The 14797-nt window shown below is 36.3% G+C and overlaps 1 protein-coding gene and 1 non-coding gene across 2 annotated transcripts; both read right to left on the bottom strand.

Annotated features, from left to right (window-relative positions):
- Positions 1-503: 503 nt before the first annotated feature.
- cfap418 (cilia and flagella associated protein 418) lies at positions 504-8891 on the bottom strand. Its single transcript, XM_030157480.1, has 6 exons — positions 8697-8891; positions 7649-7751; positions 7214-7278; positions 6444-6509; positions 5409-5504; positions 504-1801 (listed from the first exon to the last, which is right to left on the bottom strand). The coding sequence occupies exons 1-6, from the start codon at positions 8816-8818 to the stop codon at positions 1642-1644; spliced, it is 612 nt and encodes a 203-aa protein (XP_030013340.1). The 5' UTR covers positions 8819-8891; the 3' UTR covers positions 504-1641.
- A 576-nt stretch (positions 8892-9467) lies between these two features.
- On the bottom strand, positions 9468-9549 carry trnas-aga (transfer RNA serine (anticodon AGA)). The gene has a single exon. It is a non-coding gene; the product is annotated as a tRNA-Ser (tRNA).
- Positions 9550-14797: the final 5248 nt, after the last annotated feature.

Genomic DNA, 14797 nt, shown 5'->3' with positions numbered 1-14797 from the left:
TCGTACTGAGTGACTTAAGTCGCTCTAAGTTCACAAGTTAAAATAAATTTGCTATGTTTTGAATTAAGCTACATTAAAATATACTGAACAACAAAAGAAACACAAGTTTTGGTTGTTAATTTAGGCAAGAGTTCAGCTGTCCTGTTGAGTTGTCAACTGAGATACACATTAAAATAAGTGAGTTGTAACCATTGGAGCGTGTGTTTGCAGGCAATCACGACCACGAGTGGTGTTGAGCACGTGTACAAAGTATTGGAGGTGCGGTACGTTTTGAGTGATATGGTAGTGGGAGCAACAAATGGGAGTGGCAATTCCCTTTGTTTATCCGGGGGCTATAAAAAGAAATGGTAAGATTCAAAAGTTACTGCATTACCACGATGCCTCGCCTTAACGATAATCTAAGAGAACGCGCCATTGGTATGCTTGATGCTGGTTTAACGGCTCGCAACGTTGCCAGACGTCTGCAAGTGCACGAGTCCACCATCAGTAGGCTGAGGACACGACTCCGTGACACAGGGACCACTCGGGACAGACCAAGATCCGGAAGACCACGTGTGACCACCCGTAATCAGGATCGCCATATTCGCTTGGCCCATCTCCGTGACCATCAACTCAGTGCCCATGGACACAATTCAATGTACTGCCACTGTAAATTTCACAGCTGGATATAAATATCTCATATGAAACCAATATTCATAATAAAACTCCCATATAAACCAATACCGAAACATACTTGCGTTTCTTTAGTTGTTCAGTATACTATCTTCATGATTGTGCAGGAAATATTGTGTCTTTCATTGTTGTTTTTAGCTTCAGTGTGAATGTATTTGGATCATTGATTGTGACTGATTTATTTGAGCCAGGCAGTGGAAAAGTTGCTATCGCCAAATAAAAATGGATAAAAATATTTCACCAATTAACACAAGCATATTCACTGTAGTCACCCCAGTTGTACTTTTTTCATTTCCCCTTATGACCACTGTTATTTCTTAAAGGACAGCCTATCTATGAAATGTAAAAATATATATGTCAAATCGATAATGCCCTTGTAAAGTTTGCACGTTGTATACTTTTTGTCCTGTAGATGGTTTAGCATCGCAAATGAAACCACATCAATTTTTTTTTGGTTTTTTCTCATCTCTGTTTTCCATTTTTATTCTTACTTTTACTATTTGACCATATTATGTAATGCACTTCTATCTTTCTACAGCTCTTTAGGCTGTTTGGGGAGTTTTAAATGTGCTGTATAAATAAACACGACCTTGACTTTGACAAGGATTCATCCACAGTGAACCAACACCATGGAAAAATTCAATGCTTCTAGACTAGAAACCACTCTCACATCCACTGACATCATCATTCATGTACTTGTATCAGGTCTTGCCAAGAGGAAAAATAGAAACTGAAGTGTATATTGGATGTAAAGATGGTGTTACAGGTAACGTGCAGTTTTTCACAGCTCATAAAGCATCCTGTTGATGTACATGAGATGGAAGCCTCGTCTCACTCACAGATTCCACGTCCAGAGCTGCGACTTCCTGTTATGTGTGAAAGCTGTTAAAACAGACGGAGAGCGTGTTCACTTCATATCTGAGGTGTTTCTGTCTCTAACGTCCTGTTTTTGGCCCAGTTCTTCTTGAGTCAGTCGTGGTGTTTACCGCAGACCCATCTGAGCAGAGGGCGCTCTCTGAGATCCGTCACCTCCGACGTGGAAAACCAGCTGCACTGACAGCAGTACGAGCGGAAAGCCCTCCTCTTCTTCAGCTTGGATTTGAGCTTCTGACAGTCTGGCATGTTGTTCCTGCAAACAGACGGCAGAATAATCACCAAGAGAATAAAGTTAAGCTCAGGACAGACCGGAAAAAAATCACTTTTTATTTCTGATTTGAGAAAAAAAAAGGACAATATGTGTAAAAGTTATGGATAAAAGATGAAAATAATAATGAATGATGAATATAATAAAAGATGTCAAGACTAGGGGTGTAAGAAAATATCAGTTCTGCAATATATCTCGATATTTTATTTCACGATATTAAAAAGTACTGTATCGATATTGCCCTGCGATGAACTGGCGACTTGTCCAGGGTCTACCCTGCCTTCGCCCCTATGTAGCTGGGCTAGGCTTCAAGCGACCCCCGTGACCCTAGTGAGGATAAAGCGGGTTCAGAAAATGAATGAATGAATGTATTGATATTTTTAGGTATTTATTCAAATGTAGATATTGTGGAGGTTCATTTTTGTTTTTTTGTTTCTAAATTATTTATTATTTAACAGTCTTTTATTAAATAATGTTAGTTCCTTTTTTGGAATTCCACAAAAAATAATGTTATGATGTTAGTTCTGAACTAATAGAATGAACATTTGAACAGGATCTTAAACTGTAATGTCTGTAAAACAGAATTTAAGTTTTAACGGAGGAAAATTTTGTGATGTAGCATTAGATCCTGTTGAGATCAAATAAAAATGTGTTTAGTATTTGTGCATATTTCTGCTGTAATTCAATTCTTCAAGGAAATAATCATTTAAAAACACGAAATAAACAAAAAAAATTGCCTTTTTAACAGTATCATGACATATTGTGATATATTGTATCATGATCCCAGTATTGTGATTTGTATCGTATCGCCAGATTCTTGCCAATACACAGCCCTAGTCAAGACTAAGTTTGATAAATAAGTGTTGTGTTTAGTTTAGTCTGCAAATCTAAACTCTAAATTATACGAGCCTCTGATTTCACCTTATAAGATCTACTGAGACACAATCCTAACCCATGATCAAATCACAATTTTCTCACGTCTTGTAGAAAATGTACAATCCTAATAAGAAGGAACATTGTGTAAAATGTAAATATAAACATAATGCAATGATTTGCAATCTCATAAACCGACATTTATGAGATTTCCTTTCCATGTTCCATTGTGAAACTCATCTTAATAGAACAAAAACAAAAAGTTAAATGAAGTGTTAAAAGTGAGAAAATGCATCATTTCAAGAAAAAAAAGTAGTTTGGGAGTTTCATGGCAGCGACATGTCCCTAAAAAGTTGTGACAGGGCCATGTTCACCACTGCGGAGCAAAAGATGAATATGATAAAAGATAATGAATATAATAAATGATAATTGAAGGTGAATGAAACATGTCAAGACAAAGTGTGATAAATGAGTGTTGTGGGTACTGTAGTCTGCACGTCTAAACTCTTTGATCATTATATGAGCATGTGATTCCACCTTAAAAGGTCATATGATGAATCCTGATCCACAATCTGAAACACAATTTTCTCACCTCTTGGACAAAACGTACAATCCTAATGAGAAAGAACGCTGCGTACAATGTAAATACAAATAGAACGCAATATTTATGAGATCTGTTTTCTATGTTCTACTGTGAAACTCATCATAATAGAACAAAAAAGGAAATGAAGGAGTAAAAGTGGGAAAATGCAACTTTTTCAGCACAAAAAAACAAAAAAAAAACAAAACAAAAAAAAGGGGTTTTGGAGTTTCACGGCAGCAACATGTCCCCAAAAAGTTTTGACAGTGCAGTGTTTACTACTGTGGAGCATTCTCTTGTCTTTTAAATAGGTCATTTAAAACAAATATTAGCTTATGTCGCCCCACGACCACTCCGCTCGTCTGGGGAACGTAGTCTGGTGGTCCCCAGACCTTGTACAAGACAATCCAGGCTCTTTTCATGGGTCGTTCCACGTTGGTGGAACGCTCTACCAAGTGCTACAAGAACAGAGTCATCCCTGCCTATCTTCAAGAAGCTCCTGAAGACCCAGCTCTTCCGAGAGCACCTCCTATCCTAGCACTTTCAAACATTCCATTTTAAATATTCTAATAAGGTTTTTCCCAGGACAACCACAGATTCTTTCACGATTATCTCTGGACCTGCTGCGGTGGTCCGGCCTCTTCCCTGCCCTCATCATCACCACTCACTTATCCTCAACCGCCTCCATGTGTCTCCCCCTACTCCCCCCTTCTCCCCCTCTCCCCCAGTCCCTATCTCTATCGCTCTCTCTTTTTCCCCTTCTCTACCCTCTCTCTTTAACCCCAACTGGTCAAGGCAGACGGCCATCCTCCAGGAGTCTGGGTCTGCTCGAGGTTTCTGCCTGTTAAAGGGAAGTTTTTCCTCGCCACTGTCACCAGTCACAAGTGTTTGCTCCTGGAGGATTCTGTTGGGTTTCTGTAGAATTGACTTAGAGTCTGGTTTTGACCAACTCGATATATAAAATGTCAAGAGATAACTTTGTGATCTGGCGCTATATAAATAAAATTTGATTGATTGAGTGATTTAATTGGTTTCCCCTGTAAGTCGCTTTGGAAAAAAGCGTCTGCCAAATGCGTAAACATAAACATAAACATAAATATTAGTTCAGCAGGAAAGTTTGGAAAGCAATACCACAATCTGTCCAATCCATTTGAAAAGTAAATTAGAAAACAAATTGAGGTCGAGCCTCTTGACTATTATAGACAAAAGACAAAGGAAAAACAGGAAAAAGGTATTATAATAACAGAATGAGTACTGTAAAACCTGAATAAAAAGCAAGATGGATAAAATGAACAAAAACAAGCAGTAGCAAAAGATGTTAAAAAAGACTGGAAATCACAAATTGTCCAAAAGATTAAATAAATACATACATATGGTGAACAAACAGGAAAAGCAGAATAAATGCAGCACAAAGACAAAACATCAAAACATCATGTAAATGACAGTAATGAAAGAGGAAAAAGGAAAGATGGCTGAATAAAAGCTATTAACGACAGAATAAAAGTAGAAAAAAAAAGGATGAAATCACTGAATGTACACCTTATGTGCTAGATTCAGAGACGTAGAGAGAAGCATCTGAATAAAATAAAAAGACTAATCAAACCAGGGGCTAAGAATGGACTGATCTGTTTTTTTTAGGCTTTTTAATGTCTTTTAAAATGTAAAACCATTCTCAAATCATGGTTGTGTAGATTCAGTAACAGTCCTCAGCCTCTGACAGGTGACAGGTGTCTGGTCTTCGCTCCATTTGCTTAATTTCTGTGGATGTTGAACAGTGCCAGGTAAAAATGAGAACCAAACTCCAACACTGCCCCCTTCTGATCAAACGGAAAAACATCAGGTACATGAGTGTAACATGTCATGTATCAGCTGGGTGAGTCACACATCCATTTAACACCATCCAGCACTAGAACACACAAACAGAAGCATCACTACATCTGTTATGTCCACCCTTAAAGCCTTAGTGCTCAAATACATGCTCAGATTTGATGTGTTTTTTTGGCTTCGTTGGTCACATTATTTTTAATAAGAGGTTTTAATCTTCATACTGTGGAAGTAAAAGAAGCTCAAGCCTCAGAAAAACCACATATGTGCTGCTGTTTTCATGTGCAGAAGTATTCCTCCTGCAGCGAGTCTCACCTGAGGAACAGGTAATCACATGACGAGTCCCACTCACAGTCGTCAAATGTCAGCACCCGGAAGTCACATGACGTACACCTCAGCTGGTCACATGACCTATCAGTACAGACCGCAGGCTTGTTATTGTTTCTTATAGAGACAAATCTTCCTCTTGTGAAATGAGTAAAAACAAATAATGTAAAAGTTTATTTATTTATTTTTTTAAGTTTAATTTATTTCAAACACAAACATAATACAAAACTTAGGACAAAAAAACAAAACAAGACAAAAAAAAGAAAACGAAAATGGAACAACTATTGTGCCTGAAAGGAATAATTAAATTAAATAAATAATTAAATAAATGAATGTTGGAGAACTTACATCAGACTAAACTTTATTTTTTAATATTTAGACAGAGAAAAAAAGAGGTTAAATTATTTTGATTAAATTGTAAAAAAAAAAAAAAAAAAAAAAAAAAAAAGTCTTTACATTCTGGTCAACTGACAATATTTTCTACAATACAAGGCTGATCTGTGATATTCATTAAACTACTATATATATATAGTATATAGTGGTGATTTGTGCATTGTTTGTGTAATGGAGAGTCTGGTGTAGAGGATTTTTCATATATTGCATTACAAATATTTCTGTTAATTAGAATAAAAATCATCTTATGGTCTATAATGCCCCAAAAAATGTGTTTCCCAAAATTACAAGTATCATTATTAGAAAAAACAAAATTATTCAGTTTTTTCTGAGATATGACACATACTGAAAATGTGCTAAGTGCTAAATATTTGCTTAATATTATCACTAAAACTAAGCATAAACTAACACTGTTGATGAATTAATCATTTCATGACATCAGCTCAACAGTCACACTATGGTCACTGGGCATTCAGCTAAACTCTACTAAAGCAGTTAAAACACCACAAACCCCTTCCTCCAGAATCAAATAAATATGAAAACTATGATGGGAAAACTGGATTGATTGCAGCTTGGTGCATGTGAAAAACGAATAAACCAAACACAACGGAGAATAACTGATTTATTCACCTCTTGGACGTGGCGGTTCCTACTCCATTTGTGACAGAACTCCCACCGATAAAAACAGGACAACATCTGAAACCACAGTGAGCTTCAATTATTCACTCCTACGTATGCAAATGACAGACTAAACAGAATGGTACAAGCCCTTAATTTAATGCAGACATTCAACAAATGAAAAGAGCATTTACTGATGATGAGTATGTGACATTTAATACATGTATTCAAGGTAACACATCACAAACATTACTATAATCACATTAATGTTGTATAGAAAAGTAATACTGTTCATAACTTCAGTAAACTCATTATAGTTTCTACTGAATCAATATGTAAAGGATTAACTAATATGTTTTTCAGAACCAGTATCGAGCATTTGTAATCAACAAACTAATAACCAATATCTGGAACCCATACACGTTCACAGTAAAGATAAGAAATGTTTTCATCTTTTCAATTTTACCAACTAAATCCTATTTGATAAAAGTCAAGTGTATCACCACATATGATTAGAAATGAACAACTTTGATGCCTACAACTCAATTTCTTGAAAGATCACAGAACTTGATTGCTTGGCAGATCTTTTCTTTAAGTGAAAATGAAATGCAGACATTAAAATCGTGACTCATATTGCAAGAGCTGTAAAACTATTCAACAGGGTTCAGCAGTGAATGAGTCAAGTTAATTGTTGAGTACATTTTCTGCCTTTGCTTCCTTCATGGAGTTATTCTGTAATTATTTTTTTCCCATCTACAAATTCAATGTTCAGAATGACTTACTTTCTTCCTCCAGACTGAGTAGAAAGCTTCTTAACCATTTCATCTCCTTTTGGAAACTGTTCAGGCTGAGAGAAAGATAAAGGAGCACATGACAAACATCTTAAACTCCTGGTATTTTGTTCAGAAGTTACAATTTAACTCTGTTCACAGTATCGAATTTCTTATTGTAACAGTATGACTATAATGACAAAGGATCTTATTTAGGAAAAGGGCTTGAATATCAATTATCTTGGATAACTGAGAAGAAAAGTAAAATATGCATTGCTGGACTTTCAGTTAATTTAAAGCTCTTGTTACAGAAAAAAACTCTTACTAAGTAGTTGAGTAGATTCAAAAATACTTCAGTACAGATTGTGCATTGATGCACGCATAAGGCTCATAGGAGATTATTATGTCTGAAGACTCAGTATGTTAGATGTAAAGGTACATACTCACCTTTGGTGAAGTGGAATCACTGTAGTCTTCCTCTAATAATTCCTCCAAAAAGCTGTCGATATCCTCAGTGTCGCTGCTCATTGTCCTGTTTTGTTTTGTGGCACTGAATCAGAGGAGAAATCACAAATTAAGGTAAATGCTTTTGGAAGCAACAGGACTGAAGTGATGAGCAAAACAGTATTAAAAGTTCAGACTGTACTGTAGTGTTTGTATAATATTTTTTGAACATTTTCTGATTTTGAAGACCTATGAGGAGTTCAACTTTTATCATTTATGACTCATTAACAATTTGCCTATTTTTTAATTTTGCATCTGTGGATTTAATGGTTTTAATAATTCTTGTATGTATACTTCTGTCTTTGATTAGCGTTATACTGCTTTTAACATATTTTGAGGACTTTAATGCATGATCAGAATGACAGATGAACAGAACCAGGTCTGTTTTTTTTAAAGTTAAATGGGCATTATACATAAATGTAAGATTACCTTTCAGTATCAGTCACCTGAACCTTTACAACACAAATCTGAACACTCACACAAATGTAATGGATGGGACTGTGCATAAATTCACAGTTTCTTTGCCAAATTTTGAGAATCAGTTAAAATGTATGGAGCATACACTATGGTGAATTTGGGCACATGCATGAATTTAACTTAGCTGAGCTTATATGCTCCCTTCAAAACCCAAATGTGGGACATTTTCGCCATATGTTTGAGGTAAGAAGAAGGATAAAATACTGTGAATAAGACCCTGTGAAATTGTGTGAAAATTTTGTGAAATACTACCCTGACCTCTATGTCAGGGTAGGTATGACTGTATTCAAATGCAGAAATGTGTTTCGCATTAATACTCTTAAATCCAGGGCTGCAGATGTATCTGAGAAGCAAACTTCATATAATTTTTAATGAGACTGATGATGTACTATTTTAAGACCAATAAAATCCCTTTAATTGAATGTTACAGTGCACACATGTAACACTTACCATGCTACAGTTTCAATAGACGCTAGCTTGTGGCTAACTATCTGAATTAGCTTCGTTTGTTTACCTGTGTTTTTTGTCTTTTCTGTCCTCGTTAGACTCTGCTCGAGCTGAAGAACAGACGGAAACGTTTCTGCAGAACTTTTTCTCCACTTCATCCAGCAGTTCATCCAGGTCGTCATCGTCCATGTTTTATCTTTCTGTGTGTTTTTTTTGCTATTCGTTCTGCTAGCATTACGGCTAACTAGCCCTGGCAAACCTGTGCGAGTTGCTTAGTAACCGAGGAGCGGAAGTGCTTTCAAAATAAATGCAAAAATAATGTAAAAATATAGATCCTTTTTTGAGTTATTTTACTGCCAAACAGAAAATATAATGACTTTGAATTTAACCTGGCTATTACTTGGCTTTTTTACACCTTATTTATCGAGTTACAGAGCAAGAAGTTTTTAAATGATCAAACTACATGTAAAGATAAGTTAAAATAGGCATAAAATAGGTGTTTACTCTGTCGGATAAATTCAAATTAACCATTAGGTCAGTGCATAGTAGTAATAATACTACTTAATCATTATTTTACATGTAAATAGTAATAGAAGTCGGAGACAATGGACGTAGTAAGATATTAGACGTAGCAAACCTAAAGTCTACTTTTATTTTGAAAAGCAGAAGTAAGAGTAGATGTGTGCTGAATTTGCCTTCTTCAATTAACAAAAATGGAAACATAATTGTAGAACTGTGATTAAATTAAGAAACAGTTACATCCTTTGAATAAGACGGACATAAGGTGCTTTTTTTTTTTTTTTTTTAGTAATATATCGAGAGGAAATATAAAGTGATTCGTTGTCGGCAGGATTCGAACCTGCGCGGGGAGACCCCAATGGATTTCTAGTCCATCGCCTTAACCACTCGGCCACGACAACTTGAAGGTGAGTGAAAAATTCCCATTCCAGAGATTTTAGTCCAAACCTCAGACTGAGACTTACTGTCCAGCCTTCGAGCCAAGTATTTAAAATGTTCGGCCAAAGATATACTTGTGTTATATGACCTAAATAAACACTTAATTAATTCATTTGTACTCACTTTTAAAATCCAGAAGGACGGCGGCAGGACACCTAAACTCCAAGTAATGTCAGTGATTTGGCTAATTGTACACCTGTGTTATATGGCCTACACATACACTGCATTAGTGATGTGACGTTCACGAATGAATCGAATCTTTTGAACAACTCTTTGAAATTAACGATGGGAACTGAGTCTTTGTAAAGAGCCGTTCAATTTTTTTTTTTTTTTTTTTTTTTTTTTTATAAGGAGGGAGTGTTTGATTGCCTGCCTAGCGTCACTGGGAAGGCACTGGGCAGGAGGAGAATGTTCGAGCAGAAAAAAAAAGAGTGCATTGCGTATGTCTCATGGCAAGAAGTTAGCAAAAAAAAAAACAACAGTTTGAAGCGTGAAGTGAGCATACTCGAGGACAAATGATAAATCGCTTTTGTGTTTTGTGCATTTTTTTCTGTATGTTTACCAACATACTGTTCTTGTTCTGAGAATTGCACTATAGTTCAGGTATTTAAGAAATTGCAGTGATTAATCACTGTTGTGTTTTGTGCAATTTTTTCCATGTGTTTAAATACATTTATTGTTCTTGTTTAGAGGAGAATAAAATGTTATTTCATAAGAAAATGTTTTATTTTCTTCTTCATTTTTAGGCTACAGACTAGTCCACATAATGTACCGGGATGTTTTTTTTTTTTTTTGGTCAAATTCCAGCATTTGCCTAATGTGACCTCTCATGTCATGTATTTAGCCCACACATTTGAACGAACTATTCTTTTTTACGGTAAGATAATATTTCCTGCTGCGCCAATTAAACACCTTTAAAATGTAATGTCAATCATCACATGTAGCCTATTTAGTCATTAAAACATTGGTGTTTCAAAAGAATGCAAAAAACATAAAAGAGCCGGTCTTTTGAACGGCTCTTTTCAGTGAACGGCTCCTGATTGAACAGCTCCCTTCAAAGAGCCAAAAGTCCCATCACTACACTGCATTCATTCATTTGTACTCACTTTTGATTGGACTGTGTCTGATGGCGGGGGGTATCACTCCTTGGCTGCTGATTGGCTCTTTTGCCCCATGTTCCGAATGTTCGCAACTCTGTTAGGACTGACGTTCAGAATTGTTAGGACTTGTGTTAGGATTTGTTTGGACTTGTTCGGAATTGTTAGGACTTGGTTAGGAATTGTCTTAGCATCCGATCGCCGGCGGTGAAAGATCAGTAACTGGTTGTAGTAACGAAGACAGTGGCTGAATGGGACAGAGCAGAACAGTCAACAACCTGCAGAGGGTGGGGTGTGAAGTGGCTCATTTGCATTTAAAGGGCCAGCGTTCAAAACAACCTTTCTGATGTCATTACTAGGCATGGGAATCAAGAACCGGTTCTTTTTGAGAACTGGATCCCAGCAGCTCGATTCCTTGGAATCGTTTGCCTGCCTGCTTAACGATTCTGCTTATCGATTCCACCTTCGTTGCGCATGCACGATGACGTCACACATACGCAGTGTTTTGATCAGAACGTAGCCAACATGGTGTTGAGGCAGAAACGGTCTAAAAAGACAACACTAGGTCAACTGGAACACTGTCAAAGCTTCCATTTCTCCAAAAGGGTGGAATCCCTCCAATACACTCAAACATTTGTCCACAACATGGGATTCATTTACAGGAATGTCACGTATTAGTGATGGGACTTTTGGCTCTTTGAAGGGAGCCGTTCAATCAGGAGCCGTTCACTGAAAAGAGCCGTTCAAAAGACTGGCTTTTATGTTTTTTGCATTCTTTTGAAACACCAGTGTTTTAATGACTAAATAGGCTACATGTGATGATTGACATTACATTTTAAAGGTGTGTAATTGGCGCAGCAGTAAATATTATCTTACCGTAAAAAAGAATAGTTCAAATGTGTGGGCTAAATACATGACATGGGAGGTGACATTAGGCAAATGCTGGAATTTGACAAAAAACATCCAGGTACATTATGTGGACTAGTCTGTAGCCTAAAAATGAAGAAGAAAATAAAACATTTTCTTATGAAATAACATTTTATTCTCCTCTAAACAAGAACAATAAATGTGTATAAACATACGGAAAAAATTGCACAAAACACAACAGTGATTAATCACCGCAATTACTGAAATACCTGAACTATAGTGCTGTTCTCAGAACAAGAACAGTATGTTGGTAAACATACAGAAAAAATGCACAAAACACAAAAGCAATTTATCATTTATCCTCGAGTATGCTCACCTCACGCTTCAAACTGTTGTTTTTTTTGCTAACTTCTTGCCATGAGACATGTGCAATGCACTCTTTTTTTTCTGCTCGAACATTCTCCTCCTGGCCAATGCCTCCCCAGTGACGCTAAATTGACAGGCAATCAGACACTCCCTCGTTAAAAAAATTTAAAAAAAAATGAACGGCTCTTTAAAGAGACTCAGTTCCCATCGTTCATTTCAAAGAGCTGTTCAAATGATTCGATTCATTGACGAGCGTCACATCACTATCACGTATTTGATTTGCTACTTAGCGACTCTTGTGAATGTAGGGGCAGAGTGAACGCCGGGCCCAGTTCCAGTTCCGGTGCGGGCAACAAACATCGTACCCAAATACAAGTTTCCGAAGGTAGGGGAAAGGACAGGAGGTGCACAACAACGGGAGACGAGCCAAGCCGATCCAAGCCGAACTGGTTCGACGTAGTGGACATGCAGCAATAGAGGAATTAGTAAAGTGTCTTGAGTTTCACTTTCACTGCACGCCGCCGCCACCCACCCCCCCGAACCAGTCTCGGTGTCATCTGTTCTTATTATTTGTACTTTCTGCATATGGTATATTTTCTTTGCGGATGGAAATATAAAAGACAGTTAATGCAAACAAACCCGTTTGTACTCTTTTATTCCCTCAGCCAATGAGAATCGATAAGGAATTGGATCGATAAGCAAAATCGATAATGGAATCTGAATCGTTAAATTCTTAACGATTCCCAAGTCATTACTCAGAAATAGGGTTGAAATTGGGCCTGTGGAGTTGAATTAATGAAGAATTCAGACCCAAGCATAGCATTTACAGTTTATGTAGACCACAGGGAAATGTTTTAAAATGCTGAATTTCTTTAAAAAAAAAAAAATCACTTCTTTAAACTTGAATCTAGATGAAAGAAGAGTAACTGAAATGCCAGGTTATTTTGTACTAGATTAAAGGCTAAAAGTTTTCATTTCCTGTTATAATGGATCGGAAGTTACCAGAAAACCCAAATAAAGGTGACCCACCTTTGGAAATTGATGTTCACTGGTGTGGAGCCTAAACCTGTGACCTGTTTTCTGTTTTGAGAGCAGACTAAAAGTAAATAAAGCCCTAAAACTCCCGTCTAGGTGGTTGTGGTGTAGATACACAGATGTCAGGTGGAACGTAGAAAAAAATATAACGGTTATTCTTTGTACAGATACAGATACAAAGTGTTAGCAGAGTTACAATTACAAGCAGCATTTAAGAGGATAATATATCATAATACCTCCTGAATGGGATGTGGAATATTGTGATTGGTCCTAATAAAGTCTGAAAGTTCAACTTTTTCTACCACTTAGCTGAAACCGCGTATATTCCTCTAAATCCACATCTTTCACACTATTACTTTCACTAGTGTTACACAATATTGAATGCACGTGAGGCTTGTTGCATTAAACTGATGATGTTGTTCCACTTCTCTATTTCATGGGATATTTTTTCTTTTCAGTTTTCACTTCTGATTTTTAAGGACATCAGTCTGATGATTACACTACAGAAGCTTTTCCCCAAACTTTCAAAGTGATCAAAATCAATGTGTTTGTCTTGGGGTGACAAACAGAAAGAAGACAGGGTTCCCCCCTGAACTTCTGCAGTACTGAAACTTAACTGTGGGCACCTTTATCCCCCTACCCCGATACATCTCAGACACTAATGTTGGACTTTTTACTCACTGGTTTTGTCTGACAGTAGTTTTTCTTTACAGCTTTTCATCTCCTTCCTCTCCAGTGACAAAACATGTTATTTCCAAATGTTTGTAATGAACTAAATACTGAATAAGTGTTTCCTTCATGGGATGAGTTCACAATCCTCTGTCTTTTCAAGCTGAATATGCTTTTTAACTGTTTTATGAAATATTGACTTTTCACAGATATTTTTTTGTCACTGGACAGCGATGCTCCAAAATAATGTATTTGATGTCAAACAGAACAGAGCAGATGAACCGATGAAAGATTACTTTATTCATTACTGCTTTTCTTCAGAAATATTATTAGAACAAAAAAAAAAACATCCATCCTGTACAAAAATGTTTGTTTTAGTTCAGAAAGACATAGCTATGCAACCAGGCAGACAATCAGAGGTAATTTTACACTATCAAAATCAAAAACAAATGCAATGAAAAGAATGGTAATATACAGAGCTATGCAAGAATGGAACAAACTACTGGAACACATCACACAAGAAAACTGTAAAATGAAATTCAAGAAATCAGTCAAGACACATCTGTTGACCATAAATGATTGATACCTGGGTTAACTGAATATATATATATTGTATATACTATACCGCTGCTGACCTAAAGGAGCTGTCGTGTCTGTATTTTTGTCTGGTTTTTTTTGTATGTTATGTAGTATGTGAAAATTGTTTTGTATGATTATATTGTATGTTATTCGCATTTACAAATTGTAAAGATTATTGTAAGGACCCCGGGAAGAATAGCTACAGCTATGGTACAGCTAATGGGGATCATAAATAAATAAATAAATAAATAAAGAACCAATTTTCATTGTTTCCATAACAATAACAATAAGATTTATTCTGTTCTAATTCTAATAATATGATGATCTTATAGAATATGATGCATCATTGTATTTCTGAAGTATAGATTAAAAAATCCTTACATTAAACATGTCCAGCAGTAAAACATTATATACACATGGATGCAGATGTGCGACTCAAATACATCAGTTATAATAAAATACTGACTTTTCACTCAAGTGCATTTGACCAATTAACTTAAACTTATGGTGGAGTATTTTTATACTGTAGATTCCACTGATAATACAAACCTGTTTGGACAAACACCTTTGTATCTATGTAAAATCTTGTATTCATCTT

Source organism: Sphaeramia orbicularis, chromosome 16, assembly GCF_902148855.1.
Source record: "Sphaeramia orbicularis chromosome 16, fSphaOr1.1, whole genome shotgun sequence".
In the NCBI taxonomy this organism is placed as follows: Eukaryota; Metazoa; Chordata; class Actinopteri; order Kurtiformes; family Apogonidae; genus Sphaeramia; species Sphaeramia orbicularis.
This window is presented reverse-complemented; position numbering and strand designations above follow the sequence as displayed.

What these genes read in the sequence shown, in the direction of transcription:
- cfap418 (XM_030157480.1), bottom strand. Translation starts at nt 8,818, where the DNA reads ATGGACGATGACGACCTGGATGAACTGCTGGATGAAGTGGAGAAAAAG. An exon ending in GTGATTCCACTTCACCAAAG is followed by an intron (nt 7,279 to 7,648) that starts GTGAGTATGTAC and finishes TCTTTCTCTCAG; the next exon opens with CCTGAACAGTTTCCAAAAGG. An exon ending in GGAACCGCCACGTCCAAGAG is followed by an intron (nt 5,505 to 6,443) that starts GTGAATAAATCA and finishes CTGTACTGATAG; the next exon opens with GTCATGTGACCAGCTGAGGT.